Source organism: Phalangium opilio, unplaced genomic scaffold (assembly GCF_054372755.1).
Source record: "Phalangium opilio isolate 3A_F unplaced genomic scaffold, DU_Popi_V2 ptg000500l_1, whole genome shotgun sequence".
NCBI classification, from domain to species: domain Eukaryota; kingdom Metazoa; phylum Arthropoda; class Arachnida; order Opiliones; family Phalangiidae; genus Phalangium; species Phalangium opilio.
In genome coordinates, this window is record NW_028324238.1 from 32,732 (window position 1) to 56,439 (window position 23,708).

General features: G+C 37.5%; 1 protein-coding gene and 1 long non-coding RNA gene across 4 annotated transcripts in view; one reads left to right on the plus strand and one right to left on the minus strand.

Moving 5' to 3' along the window:
• The first annotated feature begins 265 nt into the window (after nucleotides 1-265).
• Nucleotides 266-773, plus strand: LOC149591732 (uncharacterized). The gene is made up of 2 exons (XR_016379531.1): nucleotides 266-451; nucleotides 515-773. It is a non-coding gene; the product is annotated as an uncharacterized LOC149591732 (long non-coding RNA).
• A 16,935-nt stretch (nucleotides 774-17,708) lies between these two features.
• The window catches only part of LOC149591733 (centrosomal protein of 290 kDa-like), a 159,425-nt gene continuing 153,425 nt past the window's right edge, over nucleotides 17,709-23,708 (minus strand). For all 3 annotated transcript variants that reach the window (XM_089861735.1, XM_089861736.1, XM_089861737.1), the window contains exons 35-37: nucleotides 21,374-21,466; nucleotides 19,701-19,838; nucleotides 17,709-18,603 (exon numbers count right to left, since the gene is read on the minus strand). In XM_089861735.1, coding sequence (XP_089717861.1) covers nucleotides 18,508-18,603; nucleotides 19,701-19,838; nucleotides 21,374-21,466 — 327 coding nt within the window. In that variant the 3' untranslated portion in view covers nucleotides 17,709-18,507. The remainder of the gene's footprint in view (nucleotides 18,604-19,700; nucleotides 19,839-21,373; nucleotides 21,467-23,708) is intronic.

Consider the following 23,708-nt stretch of genomic DNA (forward strand, 5'->3'; position numbering starts at 1 on the left):
AGAGGATTATGGTGTTACCTTAATTAATATGGAAGGTTTAATACTGCCATTAAAATTCCTGTCACCCGTCGACAATAAGGGTTTCACGCTTTCAATCCCGCTTCCCTATTTCAAAATCCAAAGAAATCGAGGGGAATTTTCAAAAAGCAAAAGAAAGTATATTCCGATGTTATATTTAGAATGGTCTTGAGGAGATGCTTATTATTAGAAGTTACGTGTATTTCTCCACTAATCGAGAAGAATTTTAAAAAAAAGTACTAGCTTGTGGCCCTGCATATTACAATTATAACGTAAGTAAATTTATTGAATTAAGGATTAAGGGTTATTATTTTTGTTAGGGCATCGAGGGGTTATTCACTCTCATTTTCTGTACTTCTTTTAATGGGCATTTACGGGTATTTCGTTTAACCACTGTTAAAGGATGCTCATCGTGGGGGTACTCACGTTTTCCGTTCGTGTCACACTATTATAATTATAACAGAAGTAAAAATATGAAGTAATCATTTTAAAACAGTTTAGGTAACGCATCAAGGGCTATTCACTCAAATTTTCTGTACGCCTGTCAAGTACGGTACGATGTGGCTACTATTACGAGCCCAACCCTTGGGTTGCCTTGTTCTTTCCTGCGCCTTCATCAAAGAACCGTTTACGTATTTTTCCCATTCTTCGTTACTTTTGTAAAATATCTATTTTGTAGCTGAGCAATTTTTTAAAATATTTAAAATTATGACGAACACCCTCAATAAAGCTTATCAAGGAATCATACAATGCAACTCCAGTGTTTAATGACGGTCAGTAACAATACGAATTCAAAATGATATTTCTTTCTCCGAGGATTGCAACTTCTGAAAATACATTTCCATTGAATTTTTATGTTTCTTTTAGTCTTTCTTTCTTTCTTTATAAATTGCCATAAGGTTTTTGGGTAACGGGTTTTTCAACATTAGGCTACCGTTACATCTCACCTGGCTTTTCCATGGTGTCAGTGACGTTATGTTTTGGTAGAGAAAGAGGAGGAAATATATTTTTGGGTTTTTCATTTTCTCAATTTTTGAAAACTAGCTGATTACGGGCCCCTCAGATATCCGGGCCCTAGGCAATTGCCTAACTTGCCTAGTGGTTAATCCGGCCCTGTGAGCAATAGTGTCTGAATATGGTATTTGGCGGTACGAGGATGTATCGTGTGTTTTAACGTTATGCCTATGGCGTCTTGTATACTTCCCTCCCGTAGGGAGGTTTCTTATATTACTTCTGCTACTACTTATGAGTAACGTTCCTGCAAATTTTCAGCCTTCTAGGGCAAGCGGTTTGGGCTGGGCGTTGATTATCAGTCAGTCTGTCTGTCAGTCAGTCAGTCAGGACTTTGATTTATATAGATAGAGATTGGGCTTTACCAATGGCTTGGGTAGTTTTAATCATAATTAAACAGTTTATTTAAAAGTTATTTGACCTTTCATCCAAAAATGTATATTTTGGTTTAATGTCACGTTAATTATATTATCCTGAGATAAAATTAACGTAGGATTGTGTTTTGGCAGTGTACATTTAGGTTATAAAATGAGTTTAAATGTATGCATCACCTTAATTGCAATTTTTAGTGGAGTTTTCAATTCTCATTTTACGCTTAACTTTTGAATTTCGCGCCTATTAAGGTACTTTGGAGATAATTTAAATTAGCTTAAGTGTGATAGAGAAAACATGGGGCTTTACCAACGGCATGGGTAGATACAATCTTAATCAAGAACATCATTTAAGAGTTATCTGAGTTTTCATCCAAAAAAATGTATATTTTGGTATAATTTCACGTTAATTACACTTAATTGCGTTGAAATTAACTTGTCGTCAGTGCTCATTAAGCTTATAAAATGACTTTCAACAATTAATTCACCTTAATTCTAATGTTTAGAGGAGTTTTTTACTATTTCCAACACATTGCGTTCAATTTTTATCATATCCTGTGCTAGGTTTGTGGTAAAGATTATCTATACAATATGTTAATGAATGATGTTATTCTATAGTTTAGCTTGAATACCAGTAATTAAATCAAATACCTATACAATTCATAGCAATTTAAACCAATAAACAAACGGCAATGTGGACTGTGGAAATAGCAAACAACGTAACCCTCCGTTTCTAACGTGGTTACGTTGAGAGAATCTGTGATGTAAACCTGAAAATTATTTCACTAATTAAATTATATAACGACACTGTCCTCCTGGATTAACCAGTACCACTGTTACTAATGAATTAAACAATCCACTGTTGGTAACAAGTAGTTCATAAAATGATAACTTTACATTTTTGTTTTGCTCCGTTTTATTAATGACAAGCTAGGGCTAAAAATAGCCATACAGCTCCAAGTAGACAAGATAACAAGTTACATAGAAGAAAAAAACAATGTACATTAAATTCAAGTAGCGAGTGCTGAATAATCCGCAAATAGGAACCATAAATTATAATAATGATATAAATACAATTGATAATAAAGATTTACTATAGGTAATGGGGTTTTTGATATTTATATGTGTTAAATAAAAAATATAATAATAATTAAGTTAGTGCTAGATGTAATTTTAAAAGACGCTTAAATTGGGGAACTGTACGAACTGAAACAATTTCTGGGGGAAGGGCATTCCATATAGCAATGGTCCTTCGAAAGAACGAGTCCCTTAAAACTTTTGAACGTGAGGAGTGCAAGAAAAGCTTTCGACTGTGCCCCCTGGTGCCTTTGGTGTGGGTCGAATAAGTGGAAAACTTTTGACTAGGATCAGACAAAATTTTAAAAAGGCTGACCATATCTAAATAAGTACGGCGGATAGTGAGGGAGGGCCAACCTAAAGTGGACAACCGGACATCACGGGGGTGGCGCCTTAAAGGGTACGGAATACGGCTAGCCCTGCCCAACACGCCATCAAGTAATTTTATATCTTGTTGGGAAGTAGGGTTCCAAATTTGACTGCCAAACTCTAAAATCGGCCGAATGTAGCATTGAAAAAGACGCGTTAATAAAGGGGGGCTGATACCTGGGAAATTGGCCTTGATTACTTATAAAAGATTATTGGCGCGCCTACAAGAACCCTGGATATGGGAATGAAAGGACAGGTTGTGGGTTAGTGTTAATCCCAAGTCGCGACATTCATTAACCCGTCTAATATTATGGCCATTAAGGAAATATGGTGAGGGCGTGCTAACGTTAAAGGGACGACGGTGCAAGGACAATACCAAGGTTTTATCACAGTTAAATTCCAAAAAAGAAGCATTTTTTATGTGACATTTTGAATTTGCGCTTAGTAACCGTTAGATGGCTCTTTTCTGAGGCGAATTTTCGCGATGACGAAAGTAAATTGGTACTGCGCAGTCTCCCATGACGTCACGTCTTTCGCTTATGGCGGACCAGGAAGGGAAATAAGGATTTTTTTAAACTGGACTAAATAACCTGGTCCATGACCATTGACCAGGGCATATCATCTGCTAAACTAGAGAAGTGGATAATTAACATATTGGAGATAATGTCTGTGTCCGAATTCAGCTGCTAAAGAAATCTCTTTATACCTCTCCTAAGCTCGCTCATTGGCAGTGGCAGTTTTTGGGAAAAACTTAAGGGCTGTGATGGGTTGAAATTCCCATGCAGACGCCATTGACAAGTGTCAAAACATTAACCAAATTTAAACTAGTATTTTTCGAACTCGGAAACCGTTCAGCATCATGAACCGGTTTAATGACCGGTTTTTTGCTTTCTTTTTCGAGACGAACTTAGCAGATTACACTTCGTCGTTGCTAACAATTTCCCATAGTTTTGAATTTGCCGCCAGTTGAAAACCTCAGAAAAGCGACATCTAGCGGCATTTGTGAAATCCTATCTGCCACCCCCCTTTTATTCGTATTTCATGGCCTAGTATTAGAGAAGGCAGTGCCCGCGGGTTAAGATCTCTTTTTCGTTTTGCCGCTCTTTAGAGCTGGAAACGATTGTTCCAACCTTAGCTGGTCGGCTGGCTGGAAATGTTGTGACCTGATGAATTTTGTCATAAATGAGCATTTCGAATTTTAAATTTCCCGCGAATTTTCAACTCGAAATTCACCCGTAGTTCACGTTACACCTCATAGGTGGCGTAACGTATTTTATTTCAATTGAAATCATTTTACTGTCGGTGCCGGGAGGCGAACCTGCGACGTCCCGATCCGTACTATGACGCCAGTGAAGACGCCAGAGCGGCCAGACACTCTAGCAATCGACCCACGCCCGCTTAGGATATATAGCGAGTTAAGTTAGAGTCTAGAGAAGAGAGAGATAGAAGAATGTGGATAACCCACACACCCACCCTCCCCTTCCCGACGTGAGAACCAGCTGCAACTGGATTTATAAGCGGGAGAGGAGAGAGAGTAGAGAGAATTTTCCGTAGGCTGCGTAGCGCTCGCGAAATATTTTTAACAATTCATAATTTAAATCTATGAGACATACTCATTTAAAGTTAAATAATTATAATTAGCTAACATGATTATTATAATTAAAAAAAAATTATATTATTTAAGTAATAAATTTAACGATAGTTGTTGAGAGATTCAATAGAGGGCAACATGAGATGTCATAAATACAGAGTCACTAGCATCAACCCAAACTGAGTCATTTCAGTTCGGTTTAACAAACTGCGTTAACAACCAGCTCCGATTCCCCTTCGTCTTGTGCCGACTAAATATTGGTAGATATAGGCTCGTTGGTTTAACGTGTTGTGTGTACCCAGTTATTACCTCTCCGTGTGACGTAGTCCAGGAGAGGTTCTGTAACGGCCGTGTCTGTGTGTCTGTCTGTCTGTGTGTCTGTCTGTCTGTCTGTCCGTTGTTACACCCACGTGACCGCGTTCGCACTTTGCGTATCGGAGCAAACGTGTTCGCCATCTCCGAACTGCTTTCACAGTCACGGAAATGGCTCCTCTACTTGAGTTCTCACACCACCATCTTCTGGTCTTTGTCCATCCCACACGGACACCAGTCTGTTCTTACTGGCTTCTAATCACCACCATCTTCTGTTCTTTGTCAATCCCACATTGACACCAGTCTGCACTTACACTGGCTTCTAACACCACACCACCATCCACTGGTCTTCCGTCTATTCCACATAGACACCAATCTGTATCATTGGCTTCTACTCCATTATCATCGTTTGGTTTTAGGATATACGCGGCGATCAGCTAGGGTTACGAAAAACGTCTAGCCTCCCTAAGGTGGGATCGCCACCAAAGGTTTTCGCAATTGCGCTTTTTCCTTACTATTATAATGGAAACGAATCGTATATATACCCCAAATTTGAATAAAGCCGGCAAGAGGGGTACCCTTCACTTTAAATGTCAATATTAGCAAAGTTTGAGAAGATAATAGGTATAACTTTATTTTAAACGATTTAACTATTATTAATGTTTATTATTGAAGATTAAAATAATTAAAAATAATTATATTTATTTAAATATTAAAGATAAACCTCTCTTGCAAAGAGAGATATTATCATTGCCTCCTATATCTACCAAGGCCCGTGCATGCGATATATTTCCTTCATTGCCTCCTATATCTATCAAGGCCCGTGCATTGTGATATATTTCATTCATTGCCTCCTATATCTATCAAGGCCCGTGCATTGCGATATATTTTTCAAAACAACAACAAAAATGGGAAACCCCAACTCAGAAAAATAATAACGTTTTCATTGGATACTTAAGTTTATATAATCTTCTTGACACGGAGAGGTAATATTTTGGTTTTCCCAACTTGTTAAGAATAAAACGGTTAGAATTTGTTCTTTGAAGAGTTGTAGAAGCTGCTCAAGTAAAACAGACAACGCGCTTCTTTCGAATACCGGGCATTTTAAAAAACCAAGGAGAAGCATCGTAAAAATTATCCCCTAAGCGACATAACCTTTGGTTACAAAAGTTGGGCCTTGGACCTGAGTCCTTAAGAGTACATACTAGAAATAGAATATGTTCAATGCATTTCGTCTCGGGTAATTTCGTAATTTAGACTCTACATCTGAAGCTGATGATGTATTAGAAGAAGAGATTTGCTCTGAAGCTGAAAATAGCCCCAAACTCACCCAGACTGGTTGCCAACCCCAGAACGTATCAAACAGAAAGTATTTAATTATAATTTGGAATTTCAATTTTAATGAAACCTAGTTTTTGCTTTGCGCCATCTATCGGATGGTGCAAAGGTTTAGTCCGACTATTTTTTACGGCTGGACGCGCCTTTTTCCCCCATTTTTCCCCTCTTTTTCCCGTGCGGAATTCAGAAATTTTTAAAAAGTACTCAGTATCACACTTAGGTGGCTCTGCAACGTGAAAGAATTTTATTTATTTATGAAATTATTTTCCTCCTCGACCGGGTTTCGATCCCGCACCATCCACAGAGCTCTCACTCCACGGATTGACGCCTTTACGCTCTCGGCCGTCTAGTCATAATAACCAGCTCGAGTTATGTTGCTTAAACCTAGCATCTCTCTCACGTCGGCAGCCGGCGCGTTCCTCTCGCGTCTTGCTTAGTTGGGGCAGGGAGGAGGGAACTTTGTTCGAGGCGGCGTCGCGGCGAGTCTCGCGTTTGCATGGTAGCGCGCCTATACAATGCCGAGAATTGAAATCTCTTGGCGGGAAATTCGCGAATGGTAGATAGGCAGTTTAAAACGGGTAGCGCTACAATTATAAAATACGTCGCGTTTTTAGCATTAGAAGGTTTACAAAATAATTTTAGGAATTGTACTCGTCGGAAAGTCTGAAATATAATAAAAACTAAACACATTTTTAAAGTAAGAGATATTTGATTTGTAAACCAAAAGAAATTAATACCGTAGTCTCTGGAGAGTGTATCAGGGAAACCTCTGTAACTAAGCAAGTTTATGATATTACCATCTCTGTAAGTGTTCGAATTAAATAAATATATATTTATATTGTAAGTTAATTAAATTAACTTGCAAGTGCTTCTAGACAGACACATTTTTGAGGTTAACCATACCTGTACATTTAATTTGGGAATTTAGGTTTTGGGATTAGATAAGCTAAAGTCTAAAAACTTATTTTTTCTCTTTAAGCGCGTTACAATTTTGGACAAACAAAAACGATAATTTGATGTTTTAAGCTTTGTCCACATTGAGTTCGCGCTCGCGTGTTCGCGCCTTCGTCTATTCGCATCTTCGCTACAGATCACGAAAAACATTTGCACTTCTGTTCAGATACACGCAAAAATTTTGCTTTTCCCATTCTGAGAGCCAATAAAGTTTGAGCAATCATTGCGCCATCTGCCCTTCTCCATCGAAATTGTCCAACGAGAAAAACGAAACTAATCGCCCCTGCCTTCCTCTCGTCTGTGATTGGTGCTTTTCTCGCGAAGGCGCGAAATTCTTGGCCTAGTCGCAAGAAATTTGTATCTTCGCGAGGTGAGGACGCAAAGTAGCGAAAACCCAATGTGGACAGTAGCGCGATCTTGCAAACAAGCAAAGCGAAGATGCGAACTCGCAAAATGTGTCAGTCTGGACAGGCCTTAATTTTAGTATTGGCATTCGCAATAAAATCTTTCTATTAACGTTTGATTACTCAAATAATACTAATAATAAATTTTACGAAGCACAAGCACTTTCTAAGGTTCTTTTCACTTTTCAGTAACAAATTTTGACAATGAAAAATTATCATTTCAAGTTTAAATTTGCCTAAAAACGATAATGATAATTTATTTAATTAACTCTTAATTGGATTCTTTTCAGTTACATATTTGCCAAAGACAAAATATCGTTTCAAGTTTAAATTTACCTATAAACGTTAATAATAATTTATTTAATAAACTCTTAATTTTAACTAATAAGAGTAATCAATTACTAATCATCACTTATGATCACTAACTTTAAGAAAAAAAGTTCAATATTATTTTTATAAACGTAATCAAAATAAGCATTGTTATGATAATTCAAAACCGAACAATCTTAAAATCAAAGGTGTGATTTAGCACCTTTAGTCTTAATTTTGACGGGTCCAAAAACAGCACCATTAATGTGGTTAAATAACGCCTCTGAAAGCTTTAAATGGCCCATTTTCAACACTTTGCGTCTTAAAAATATTTCCCCCGACACATTTATTACACCTTTTAAAGCTTAATCTTACACCTTTTAATTACCATATTTTTAAAATGTCTTCTTAAAGTGTCTGTATGTTCTTCTAATATTCTTCAAAAGGCGTAAATTTTTTCTTGAAGTGAGAAATAGTGCAGAAAAGATGTGATTTAGCACCTTTCGTCTTAATTTAAAGTTGTTAAACAACACCTCTTAAAGTGTTAAATGGACCATTTTTAGCACTGCATCTTAAAAATATTTCCCACTGACACATTTCTTACACCTCATTGAGATATTTCTTACACCTTTTAAAACAATATCTTTAAAAATTGTTCTTTAAGTGCTTGTACTTGTATGTTCTTCCAAAATTCTTCAAATGGCGTGAATTTGAACTACCGAAGTGGGAAATAATGCAGAAAAGGCGTGAAATATTGTAAGGAAGGCTGTATTACACAACGTGATTTTAATACAGTTTGACACCTTTACCACATCGTGCTACTCTCAATAAAGGTGCTATATATACTTTTCACTGTACACACACAATGTTTTAGTGTTTTTACCACCTATAAAAGTAGTTTTTATGGATTCACATTTCACACAGACCGAAACCAAAATTGGGAGTTCTCATTCGAAAACACTCCCGCAATTTAGGCGGTTTCGAAAAGTGGTAAATACCTCAAAAGACTTCACTTAACGAAAGTGTTCATGGCTAAAATTTCTCTGTTAATAACAGAGTTGCAACGTGCCACATTATCTAAAGATTTGAAGTCTTATCTAAATATAAGAGAAAGGTGAAATAAGCCATAATCCATAACATATCCGTTGTTATTATTGTAACATGATGTTTAAAAAGAAAAATTTATATTTAAATTATGGTAAATAAACATGTTCCAGTAAATTGTTGAGATATTTATGGATTTTTAATGAAAGGTTTGTCTGTAGTTCAAATTTACATCCGCAGAATCACGAAATTTTAGTGCAGAAGAAACTTTGTTATTATATGGGTTTTCTAAACTATTAATTCAACCGATAACCAATACGCAGAGTGTGGGCGTTGTGAGCACTTAACGATAAATTAGCCTTGTTTGATTGAATTAAAAATGTTAAACCCGGGACGCAATGCGTCAAAACAATTAATGATTATAGAACTTTAATTATGGGTAATGTCAAATAAGGTGGACTTCGAAACTCTTCATTAGATATTAAGCTGAAAGTATTTAAACACACTTATTTGAACAATGGGTGTCGAAAATATGAATGGAAATTGTTCAACAGAGGTGCAGTTTAACACCTTTTCAACTCGTCTTTCGTACTAAAAGATAATTGTTACTCTTTTATGTGTGTTGTGCAATTCCTTAGAGGATGTGTCTCAGCACCTTGGCGAGCTTAAAATAACACTTTTAAGCGTGTCGCATAACAACTTTAAGAGTGTCGCGTAACGCCTTAAAGAGTGTCGCGTAACGCCTTAAAGAGTGTCGCGTGACGCCTTAAAGAGTGTCGCGTGACGCCTTAAAGAGTGTCGCGTGACGCCTTAAAGAGTGTCGCGTGACGCCTTAAAGAGTGTCGCGTGACGCCTTAAAGAGTGTCGCGTGACGCCTTAAAGAGTGTCGCGTGACGCTTTTAAGAGTGTCGCGTGACGCTTTTAAGAGTGTCGCGTGACGCTTTTAAGAGTGTCGCGTAATGCTTTTAAAAGTGTCACATAACACATTTAGCATGTTTTATAAAGCTAATACCACCTGATCACCAATTCCTTTTCCTTAGCTACTTTTTACTCAGGGATAAAAATATTTTCTTAAGAAAATATCATCTTTAAAAAATGCTGTTATATTTACTTTAATACGAACAATTACGTCTTTTTCCTTGCATTTATAATCTTTGGATTGACTTCAAAATTAAAAGATATATAGAAACGGAAGACCTCATATAAAAAACAAGTTATTGATTTTCAATCCCGCAGTATTATTATTTAATTTCCATGTTTAATTTCAAACGGTGTTTTAAAGGTTTTTATTACCGAATTTACACCAAATTATCTGGAAAAACTCAAGGTGATGAAACTCTATTTTGGGTGTTTTTAATTTGCAAAAAATTTGTTTTCTTAAATTACACTCTTTTGAAACTTCCATTTCGCTAAATATTAATTATCCACAAAACTATTTCATAATCATAAGTCAATGAAAAAATGCGAAATTGTTCTCTCGCCGCTCTCGCGTTATTGTATGGTACTGTATGAGACAGTTTAACTATAGCAATTAAAAATTTACAGAATTGTGCTAAAAAATACCAGTTTATAAAATTTAAAGTCTGAGATCTACCCTTATAACACCCTTTCCTAAGAAAAAGGAGTAATTCCAGATAGATTTTACACCTTTATTAACTAAGCTTTTTTTCGTAGATAATGGTCACCTTTAAAATACCAATATAACACCGTTTTTGTTATTCATGTGAAAAAGTTAGGTGTTATATAGGTGTTTTTAAAAAGTACACCATTTTCACTCCAAAGAAACACTCAATTTTTTTGTGTGAATACTACAACTTCACATTAAGTAATGAGTTTAGAAATAAATGTACATGTTTCTCTCACCAGAAGGAAAACCATTATCTAGACATCAAGAAACAATATCAATATCATCATCCCATTCGTAAACGCAACAGTTATGAACCAAATTTGAAAATTTGCAAAAAAATATCTTCGAACTCACTTCCTTGCTGATTGCAGACGCTTTTCTATGCCTAGCAGCCTACCGGCGTTTGGTTTGTCAAAAATTGTATGTGAAAAGAACCTTACAAACTGCCTGGTCCAATTTATTATTAAGGGTTATTTGAGTAATCAGACGTTAATAGAACGATTTTGTTGCGAATACTAATGCTTATAATTTAATCTACAAATTATCATGTTTGTTTATAAAAAATTGTAACTGAAAATAACCGTTGAAACTGCTTTGTCGAAACTATCATTGAGTTTATCAAACCGCACTAGAAAGATTTTATTGTGAATACTAATTCAAAAATAGTTTGTATAGTATAAAACAACTGTAATTGTTTTTGTTAAAGAATTTATTTTAAGGTCAATGATTATATTAAACCAAAGTCGTACTAAATTGATTTTGTTCATAATCGAAAGGATATTTGATAAAGAAAAAGAGAATACCGCCAAAAATATTTGCCGGAATCACACCAGTTCTAGCCAAAAGAGGGCGCGCAAAGCATAATATGGCCGGGGCCATCTTGTTAAAATACCTATTGAGAGTCTGTAACTAAACGTTAACGACCTCTAGTCTCTGCCAAGTGATTTAAATCTCAGACCTTCTCTGTGGGATAGGGGGAATTCAATTAGCTAGATCTACTAAGCTTTGTCTATGAAGGGTTTTCCACACTATGCCTGTGGCTTGTTTACAGGTGGGTCCCTTTACAAGAGGGGTGGTGGCTAGCCTCTATGCCACAGCTAACCTACAGCGCCCTATACTAACTATTACCGTTAACCTCTGCAAGTTTTGATGGAAAGGAGAAACCGGGTTAGACCGCGGAGGAAAACTCCTTTTAACCAACGGGGAGAGAACTTTGCAAACTCTACGCAGAAGGATTTGTTCCCAGATTTTCACCCGGTGCCACAGTCCGGGATCGAACCAGGGATCCTCTTGCTGCGAGGCGAAAGCGCTAACCGCTACGCCACCCCACCTCTTCAAACTGACATCACATTTAAATTAAGTTATCATTCTAAAAACTTAGTTACTCAACTATAAATAAAAGGGTATTGAAGGTTAAAATAACGTTACTATGAATAAATCAAATAATAATCTACAACTTAAGCTCTTCAAAAAAATGAACATTAAGATAATTAGGGAGAATACATAGTTTACAGAGTAGTAGGATTCATACTATTTACACAAGGAGGCCTGACTCACTGGGTGAGTTTAAAGCTGGGTCTCCTCGCGTAAATGATATGAATCCTCCTAGTCTGTAAACTATGCAACCTCAGCAAGATCAAATTTTCAAATCTAGCTATATAGCCAGCCATCTGTCTATTTTTAGCATTATAATTTAAATTAATTGATCGTGATGATTTAAAGTTAAATAATTATATATTGCTAATGTATTTACTATTTAAGTAATTTTATTTAATTTAAATAGTAAAATTAATAATGGTAATACTAATTAAGGGTTCCACGAGAGGGTAGAATTTTTTTAAAAATTCAGTAATGTTTTCACCAGGGATAAAGCAGGAGCGTGAGGATATTTGTTTTCACGCTTAGAGGATAGGCAACTCCCTATCTCCGACGTCAGCTTTGTGCGTGCAGACAACAGACAAAGGAAATACTGATTTACATTATTTAAAACCTCGACATTTTAAATCCTGAAGATGAGTATTTTTTTTTTGTCTGTTGTCTCGAAATACTTCTTTCGTATGTTGTCAGCACGCAGAACCAAAGCTGTAACACATTAAATATCGAATAAGCTGCCCTCGAAGATATGGAGTTGCCTATCCACTAAGCGTGAAAAAACATTTCCTCACGCGCTTCCTTTATCCAGGTTTTTACTTTTGCGCGTTTTTGAGGTTCTGCAAAATATAGGTCCGACCCTGGCTGGCTGGCTGGCTGATTGAGCGTCCCTTCAACCCCATTTCTAATTCCAAAATTGTTTTAAACCAAAAAAAGATAAATGCTTTTATGCATATAAAATAGTTGTTAAATTAACTTTTTTTGGCACAAATATTAGTGCCAAATATTATGAGATTTTTGTAAGGTTTAGGCCGGGGTCACCTTACAATAAATTTAGCTAACCTAGGCAAAACGTTTTATGGCCAATGCCAAAATGACATTCTGTTGATAGAGAAAGTATTTCTACTATGGAAAGGGTGACACTTTTGAATCGGCAGTTTACTGACTGGAACAACACAAGGGGCTTATAAATAAAAACAAGTTGGGAAATCAAAATAACCTCTCCGAGTCGAGACGTAATTAAGAGGTTTTTCTTAAATAATTAAATAAATGTTATTTTAATTCTAGTTAAATCGTTTTAAGATACTTTATTCCTAAAATCATTTTAAACATAGCTATTGTTGACGTTTGAATTCAAGCGTATGCCTCTTTAACAATTTTTGGAAATTTAGGGTATAGGGTCTTTGCGCGTGACGTCAAGTTACCTACCCCCTTTCCTCTCCCCTTGCCGGCTGCCCACTATGGCCACGTTAGGACGCCATGTTGACATCCCCTGAAAACCGGTTTTCGCCCCCTATTTCTTCTCCCTTTTTACTCTCGCGGAAACACCCTATATAAGGCGATTGATTCACGTTGGGAGGCTAGACGTATCTCGTAACCCTACCCGATCACCGAGTACTTCATAATCTTAACGATAGGAGTAAATGCCAACAAGTTGGGAAAGCCAAAATATTACCTCTCCGAGTGGAGATGACTATCACTACCCCTTAAACAACCTAAATATATGCATCTATCGCTTTTTTTAATTCTTTGCAAGTGCAGGAATTGAATTTTAAAATAGTCTATTGTTCAAGCCTTTTCAATATCTCTCAATTGCTGTGGAAACTCTACTCTCTCGCTATACCTCAACCGCATTCTTAGTCTACCAGTATGATTTGTAACATTTGTCCATATCAAAGCTGAATCATACCTCGCCACACAAAAAGCAAATGTGCCCAAATCATGGAAGCCACAACCCAATCACACATAAGCTAGGCTCCCACTTAACCAAAATAATTATTAAACAGTTAAATACTCACAAAGGTTGGCAAAATCAATCTCCTTCAGTAATACGTAAGGCTTAATTATATTATTTGCCGAACAAAATTAATCGAGCAAATCTAACACTTAACTTCTTCCTTCGAAATTCTATCAAAGAATGATTCAACTGTTTAAAAAAAGTTTTTTTTCGCAAATAGGGCGCTATCATATCAACCGCAATTCCGTCATATTTAAAAAATATACATGGCCAACACTTTTTTAGACACAATAGTGGAAGTTTTAGTCTCATTTAAAACATGTAAAACAATTATCTCATCTACAAATAGCTTACACGTCTTTTTTTACCAATATCTAGCCGTTTGAATTTTTCTAAAGCAATCTTACCACCAAAATATTTTTTGATGTAGAATAAATGTTCTATGTTCTTCATTTTTGAAAATATATTTTTTAGCGTTTGTAATGATTACTCTCTACACCTACACTAATCTAACAAGGAGTATAAATCCACTAGTGGAAGCGGTGTTTTTATTGAAAATATATTTTTTAAGCATTAAATCTAACTGGGAGTAATATGAAAGGAGTAGAAGCTTATCTGTCTTAGGAAATATGAAATTTTATCTTAACAGTTCATTAAATCATAAGTTTATAACGAAAAAACGCGGAAGGGGAAAACGAGCAGACAACAACGATTTTTGGGGGTAGAAGTTTAAGAGCGCCATCTGTCGTCCGTGCCAAAGTTGAACTTCCACTCGAAGGCAATGGGAAAGTGGATAAAATAATGCCATCAGCTATTTAACTGCGTCGATATATTTAACGACTTGACCCATGACATGCCCTTAACACTGGCTTCTATGAATCCTATTTATTCTTGGATGCTAGGAAACTTGGTAGACGTAACAGTCTGTACCAAGTACCCAAGCATCCTTCAATAAACGCCTGGCAACATTGTGGTACGCATGGTACAACTAAAAAATAGGATGTGTATTTATCTTTCGACTCACTCCAAGCCTTTAAGCCCTCAATACAGAGGATTTGAAACACTATCGTAATTCCTAGTGTCTCGAATCTCTACGTTCCTGTCCATTATGAACAGTGCTGAGAGAATGATACATCAGAAAGAGCCATTCAAATCGAATTGCCGAAAATATTATCCATATTTTCATTTCATATAACTGAGAAAACAAATTATTATGGTTCTGAGAGGAGCTTCCCATTTTGGTTGTTGTTCTCAAAAATATATCGCAATGCACGGGCCTCGATAGATATTGGAGGCAATGAAGGAAATATATCACAATGCATGGGCCTTGATAGATACAGGAGGCAATGTAGGAAATATAACGCAATGCACGGGCCTTGATAGATATAGGAGGCAATGATTTAACGACTTCGGTACTTGGGTTTATCTTTAATATTTAAATAAATATAATTATTTTTAATTATTTTAATCGCCAGTAAATAACTTTAAAAATAGTTAAATCGTTTAAAATAAAGTTGTTCCTATTATCTTTCGAAACTTTGCTAATATTGACGTTTAAAGTGAAGGGTACCCTTCTTGCCCGCTTTCTTCAAATTTTGGGGTATATATACGTTTCGATTCCATTATAATAATAGATAAAAACGCATTCGCGTGAACCTTTGGTGGAAGCCCTGCCATTGGGAGGCTAGACGTTTCTCGTAACCCTAGCTGATCGCCGCGTATATCTTAAAACCAAATAATAGATAAAAACGCATTCGCGTGAACCGATGGTGGAAGCCATGCCATTGGGAGGCTAGACGTTTCTCGTAACCCTAGCCGCTCGCCGCGTATATCTTGAAACCAAACGATGACGGTGGAAAAGAAGCCAGAATGTACTGACCGGCGTCCATGTGGAATGGACAAAAGACCTGAAGATGGTGGTGCATAGAAGCTGGTGTCAATGTGGAATTGACGAAGAACAGAAGATGGTGGTGCATAGAAGCTGGTATCAATGTGGAATTGACGAAGAACAGAAGATGGTAGTGTATAGAAGCTGGTGTCAATGTGGAATTGACGAAGAACAGAAGATGGTGGTGCATAGAAGCTGGTGTCAATGTGGAATTGACGAAGAACAGAAGATGGTGGTGCATAGAAGCTGGTGTCAATGTGGAATTGACGAAGAACAGAAGATGGTAGTGTATAGAAGCTGGTGTCAATGTGGAATTGACGAAGAACAGAAGATGGTGGTGCATAGAAGCTGGAGTCAAAGTGAAATTGACGAAGAACAGAAGTTGGTGGTGCTTGGAAGCAAGCACGTACAGACTAGTGTCCATGTGGGATGGACAAAGACTAGCAGATTGTGGTCCTTAGAAGCCAGTTAGTAAAGACTGGTGTTGGTAGATGAATGACCAAATTTCCGTGAACCGCGAACGCGTTCCGGAAATCGGGTATTTGTTTGCTCCGATTTGTAAATTGCGAACGCGGTCACGTGGGGTCTGACAGACAGACAGACACACAGACACACAGACAGACACACAGACACACAGACAGACACGGCCGGTGTAATACCTCTCCGTGACATACGTCACTCGGAGAGGTAAAAAATGCTTTCTGTGTACACGTATGCTCTGATTTGCCAATTGCGAACGCTGTGACAGACATACAGACACGTCCAGTGTAATACCTCTCCCTGACGTCATCGTCACTCGGAGAGGTAATATAACAAGCTTCGAAGTAGATCAGTCATACAACAATACGGAAAGTACCCCAGCTTCTGATGCATTAGTATTCGTTGACACTGGTACACAAACCCCAGTTAATACTTTTCAATGCAAGGAGACTCAAACCAGTTTAGAAATATCCAGTGGCGTCGCTAGGCCTTTTTCAAACTTAGCCCCCCCCCTCCAAAAAAATAATCCGTAAACCCTACCAAAAATTGCTGTTAGCAACCCAAAATTCTGTAGCAATATGTAAAATATTTTCAAGAATATGTAAAATTTTGAAGAAAAAAACAGATAGAGACAAGTAAAATGTTTCACCTTCTTGCGATGGGAGTCCCAAACGTGTGGACTAAAAGCTAACCAAAACTAAAAATCAACCTAAGACGAGTGAAAATCCTTCATAATCGGTTCCGTAGTCTTTATCAATAAAAGGTTGTATATCTTTAAAATACGAATAATTTCACGTTGACATAAATTTACGAATAGTTTTAAAGGTCTACACATTTTCCAATGAACCCATTATGCAATTTTTAGCCACATCGTAGTATACGATAGGCTCTTAGTTTGATCCGAGCCGTAGTAGCTGTAGTAGTAGTGGGCGGGGTTGTCGCTTTCATTATCGTCAGAATTTAGCTTAAATGGAACTCGATAGTACCTCAACCCACCAATAGGGGTAGCTGAGCCCAGTTAGAGATTTTTTAATAATTAAAAATTTTTCACACCGCACCCGAGAATTGAACCCGGCTTTCTGGAGCAGCAGTAAGATACGCTAACACTTCTGATTTTTATTAGGGTCTTTGAATTTATTTCTATTTATTTATGTGCTAATTAAATAGATAACGATGTGGCTACTATTAAGTCCCAGCCCCTGGGCCATCTTGTTTATATTAAGTTCTTACAATAATTTTAAAATAGTTTGCCAAGATTTAGCCCCCCCCCCCCCCAAATTTCAAACCCTAGCGACGCTACTGGAAATATCTGATGTAGGCCTAGCATGTCAGTTTGGAAGAATCGAAGTTGATGATTGCTCACAGCATGAAACTACAATGGTAGAAATTTAAAGTCAAGTGGTTCTAGCTGACTTTGGGGAAATAATTAACCAAGAAACCCAAACTTTATTTAGAATGGTTAAAAGATTTGAGCTATAATCTGTCTATAGACCATTAAATATCAAACTTCATTTAAAGAAAAAGTAATTATCTGAAAAAATTTAGTGAGCAGATAAACACTTACTCATCAGAAATTACAAACTAAAATGAAGGGTGCTCAAGATTTTCAAGTTTTTATTTGACATTTACTTTGGAATCCCATACAAATTTTATTTTCTTGAAATTATCAATAAATTTTACCCCGTGTAGTAATCTGAATCTGCTGCTATATTTGTATTACAAATAAATTATGATATTTGAGACCAGGATACTAGTTTTATAACGGACGGATTTGACACTCGTGCAGGTGTCTTGACACACCAGTCAGTTGACTAGACTATAGATACCATCATAAGTTTATAAGATATGTTCCATAAGCATGACACTACCTATACTTCGTAATATTAGAGACTTTTTTTATAAGAGGTTTCAATGTAAATTGGGTCCCAGAAGGGTCCGCGACAAGGATGCGATTATTCAGGTTTTCAGTATGTGAATAATCAGGGAAGGAAATGAGGTGACGGAAGAGGTGTGGGGGTCAAGTCACCTCCGGCGGACACGGGGCAGTCGGCACCTATAGGGTAGGATCGCCGACATGTGTCTTATTCCCTCAAACTTTGCCGCCCAGAAGCTTGGCTTACAGGAGTGCGCCACACTCCCGGCTTATTAGAGACTTACTAGGAGCTAGTTCGAGTCTGTACTAAGCCTTTGACAGCGCCTCACCAGGCGTCGCTTTACGAGAATCTATGACGTTTCACCCACGTCTCTTCATGACAAGCTCTCAGTAAACAGCTAGTGACAAACTTATGGAAAATATTTTAATAACTTATGAAACAGTTGCTATTTTGGCAATATGAAAATGTAAAATAGTTTTTCGAGAGAATTATCTGACTAGTCAAGTAGGAGATCAGGTATGTTCTTTTAATTCATTTATTCTTATTTGCACTCTCATTTCAGCATTTTCTCTTAATAGTGTCTCGTATATTGTGTCTCTTTCTTTAGTCTATAAAAGATAAACATTTAAGTCAGAATAATATTAATTATGACGCAAATTAGAAAGTTTGCACAGATGGCCTAATGGAGCAAGGCATCAAATTAAGTTCATTTAAGAGTAACCAGGAATGTATGGAGGGGTTGGAATGGCTAAGGCCAAATCCTAATCGGCGTGAAATGATCTTGGAAACAACTGGCGTGGCTTAATTTACGCTAGTGACGTACGTCATAGCCTGACGTAAGAATCGCATTTACCACTTAAATTATTTTCATTCATTCATTGGTTGCCAAAAAAAACTTGTTTGCTATAATGCTCCACCCTCTACCCTGGGTCCTCTGCCTAGGTTGAGAGAATCGAATATGAACGCGAACGGCGGCGAATCAGCGCATTTAACTTCAAAAAATCTAAAAGGTCACTTCTGCCATGCCATTTTTAACGAGTCATGACATTTTTCGCCTTCGGTAGGCAGCTTAACAGACGTAGGGGGAGGAGCTACACTTCTCAAAATAAAAAAGGACTCGCCTTATGTTTCCACCATCAAGGGTACAACGAGAGCTAAGGGAGCCATTCCAGCCCCTCCACATTCCTGGAGTAACTTAAAGCAAGTCTGGGCTGTGGTTTAGTTTAAACAAATGCCACGATTTTCTCCAATAATCTGAGGGTGGGCTAGTTATAATGCCAACCTCCTAGACGAGTTCTGATTGGTTCCTGCCTTTGGCAAGGTAAAATTGGTGTATAGAAGACTAGCTAGAATGTTAGGGGCTGCCACACGCTCAAATCGAACATGATTTGAATTACGCGTCGAGTCCAGATTGAGGGAAGTCTTTGTAACCCACGTGACGCAATTCATCGACTCATAGGGTATGGTCCTTTTTCAAATTTTAGGCCACCGCCTCTTACGCGAGCGCCATCTAGCGTTCTAGATCGGTAATAAACGTTGCCGATGCTACCTTTAAACGGCGCCACCGGACTTAGGGAGCATCTAGTGGCAAACTAAACCACAACCATAAAGTTTTGTTTGCATTTACAGCATTGGGCGATTTGATGTGTTAGCAAAACTCGACCAAAATCCTGGAACAATATTGGGAAAATGATTTAATAAATACCTTTATTAATTCCGGTTCATGATGTAAAAGCCTTCCAAGAAGTTCTTGATTTTCATTTTCCAGCTCCACATTTTTTTCTTTCAGAGCTTTAATGGCGTCTTCAGGATCCACCATTGAAAATTTTTCAAGAGATTCAATCTTAACGAAAAATTCAATTTAGTGTCAGACCACCTTGTCTTCTTAAGACGGAACATCTGGTATGTGGTGGATTGGCAACTTTGAAGCCCTATCTAACATTTTTGGATGCTCACTCCAGATGTTCTGTCTTAACCCTATATCAAAGCACATGATAACAAGATACTGCGGCCCCCTTTTGAAAAAGGTGTATTGAATATACGTGTTTTGTGCCCCTGTAGAAACCTAGTAAATTGGTGGTAACACGATAATGTCGCACTAACATTTTATATTTTTTGTACACTATGTGTTTACCAATAGACCTTTAGGACCGTCCATAAACTACGTCACGCAAAAAATGGCATTTTCTGACCCCCCCCCGTCCCCCCAGATCACGCTTTGTCACGTTTTCTAAGACCCCTCCCCTGAAAACCACGTCACATTTCTTTAACCCCCCCCCCTACGGACTATGATTTGTCTTAATTTACCAATTTAACTTGATTAATTTAAAAAGAGATTCTTTCTTCTTTTCCACTCAGAAATCTTTTCCTCGACTTGAAAGTCAAAGTTCATTTCCAATTTAAGCTTTTACAAATATAATTCGCCTCTGATTGAGCTTTAGAACTTTATTGTCTGGATGTGCTTTTTTATAACCTTCCAAAATATTTCCATAAAGGGGCACACTTAATAGTTTTCGACATTGTCACTTGAAAACCTTAGGCTAATCGAGCTTGGTATTCAGATTTTAAAAATGTGCGAAAGAAACGATACCATTTACATCCGATGGAGGATCCGATTCATCCTTGCTAATGCTAGTGGCGAATATACAGTGACATTTGAGAGTTTAAGCTGACACTACATTTAGCAGTCCTTATGCGTACGTGTAGTTAGTTCTGCAGAGAACGGGTCTCTTTATTTTAAATGCGCTGTTTAAATTGGCTACACGTAAGAGTAAGTATGTGATCATTGCTTACAGTTTCTACTATTTAAGCGATGATCGATGGAATAAAAATTTGTTAAATTATTGTAGAGGTCGTTCTCACGGTGGACTTTGAAACGTTGTGTTTTTTTCTTTTATAACAAAAGGGTCAATGAACCTCTTACTGACTTCGTAATAAAATTAATTTTAAATGTGACGTCACGCATCGAAGGACCCCTCCCTCCCCCTCGTCACGGACCGTCACAAACTTACAAACCCCCTCCCCCCTTAAGAGTGTGACGTAGTTTATGGACGGTCCCTCAAAAAAATCCATATGTTGCCGGGGAAAAAGCAGAGACGAAGAGCGTTTTCCCTTCCGCGAAAGGAGTTTAAAGCAAAGCGCGGGTCCCCTATAAGGCGACTTTTCCCCCCTGTACTCCAGTTTTGGCTTGGCAAAGGCTAGTGGGCGGGATTTATAAGTGCACTTGTAAATCCCGCCCACAAATGTCTCCTGCCTTCGCCAAGCCAAAACAGGAGTTCTTAAGGAAAGTCAACTTGTAGGGGATCCGATGGGCCCGCGCTTTGCTTTAAAAAAAAAGGCTTCCTTCAGAAAAGTGTACAATGATTAAAAATTTGTTACCTTAATTTTTAACTGAGTTATCTCCATCCTTAAACGTTCTTCTTTCTCCGCTTGCTCTTTTGTTACTGTCAATACCCGATGATATTTATTCTTCTATATTAAAATATTTTCAATCACATTTCATTATATGGCGATATATTGCATTAGAATTTTCTTTTGAAAATAGGGAGTGGGCCAAGAGGTGAAAATCGGACCACTCTGGCCTCTCCCAATGAAGGACTTTTGACTCAAGTAGATGGGTCGAAAAGTTGAGTCAGCAAAAATTGGTCAGTGATAAATTTTTAATTTGGTGATTCAACTTGACCCAACCAGTCCGAGAAAACCAGTTTATCAATTGCTTGAACTATAGTTCTTAAGTTTATTAATTTCAACTCTATAGGAAAACTAATATGGGACCAGTGCAAGGGACCACTTTATTAATTTGGACGATATGGGGGTCACTGGTCCAAAGGACTGGTTCAAAAACTATCCTCATATCCCACTGCTCCCAACTAGTTTACTCAACTCAAGTTGACTCATCTAAATGATTCAAAAAGTTGCATCGTCTGTAAAGGCCTTTAAGGCTCCCAAACTTGACTTAAGCTAGATTCCCACTTGACCGAAAAAACACGGCGGAAATCACGCAGTCGACGGTAGAAATTTTAACTTACGCCGGCGTCCGGCGGTAGACCGTTCACACTACGACTGAATTTTGAGTTCGGCGGTAGATATTTTTCGATCACGTGACAGATGGGAGTGTTTTCAACGACATCTATTTCACACTCTGAATAAAATTATTAAATATGGAAGATCTGTCGGAATCTGAGTTTTGTAGCGACACACTGAGAATTTTAAGTGTTTGTAATTATACATTACTTAGTTATTTAATGTATAAAAGCTATCGTCAGAGTCAGGAAAGACGATTTTGGGTACGTGATATATTTAAAAGGCGCCAAGAGCTAGGTTACCAAGCTACTTTAGTCAAAGAAATGCGAGAATTGGACAGCCAAAAACATTTCCAGTAAGCCTTGGCTTAATAATTTCTAGTGTTTAATTTAGTTTGCCTATGTTCAATATCATGTTTTTAATAGGTTCTTTAGAATGAATCGAGATGAGTTCGATGAGCTTCTTGCATTAGTAAGACCTCTTATTTATAAACCTGACTCTAGGTTTCGCAAATCTGTAACTCCTGAAGAAAAGCTCTCATTAACGTTAAGGTAAAATTGATTTGACACTTGACAAGTTGACAGTGTTGGCCCCAGTACCATGGTGGAGTAAGTCTACTTCCTTGGTGCCAACACTGTGATGTGGTTGTTAATTTATCATGCATTAGAAAACACATTTATAATCATCTTCACATTTATAAATAATCAGATATCTAGCAAGTGGCGACATGCAAATAAGTCTGTCCTTCGCTTATAGACTTGGGACCGGTACAGTTAGCAAGATAGTTAATGAAACATGCCGAGCCTTGTGGATCGTTCTTTCACCAATCTACTTGACGGTACCCAAAACGCCTGAAGATTGGAAGCTTATAAGCAGTGAGTTTCTGTCTCGATGGAATCTTCCGCACTGTGTCGGAGCCCTTGACGGCAAGCACGTCAACATTCAATGTCCTGCCAAAAGTGGTTCATTATACTATAACTATAAAGGAGGGTTTAGTATAATTCTCATGGCCTTATGCGACGCAAAGTACAAGTTCACCATGGTGGACGTTGGTGCTTTTGGAAGCCAGAGTGATGGAGGGGTCTTTTCTCGATCCAAATTTGGAATAATGCTTAGTAGAGGGCTGCTTTCGCTTCCTGACCCAGAATGCCTTCCAAATTCAAATCAAACATTTCCATATTTCATCGCAGCGGATGAAGCGTTTCCTCTAAACAAGAACATAATGCGGCCTTATGGAAGGAGAGGTTTAACATTAACTCAAAGAATTTTTAATTATCGTCTGTGCCGTGCGCGAAGAATTATCGAGAATACTTTTGGTATTTATGCAGCCAGGTGGAGGATATTTCACAAAACCATCCAAGGAAAGCCAGAAAATATAGACGAAATAATCAAAGCCACAATTTGCTTACATAACTTCATAATAACAAAGGAGTCTTTGAAAAACGAAGATCAGAAAATGTATGTACCCTCCACAAACTACGTTGATCGAGAAGGAATTAATGGTGAAATCATCCCTGGACAATGGCGAACTGAAATAGGACCTGCAAATGCTATCGTACCTCGACATAACATTCATCATTTAAACCGGCACAGTGTTAATGTAGGAAATATTAGGGATACTTTAGCTACATATTTATGTAACGAAGGGAAAGTGTCGTGGCAAGTGGAACGTGTAACCAAAGGTTCAGTC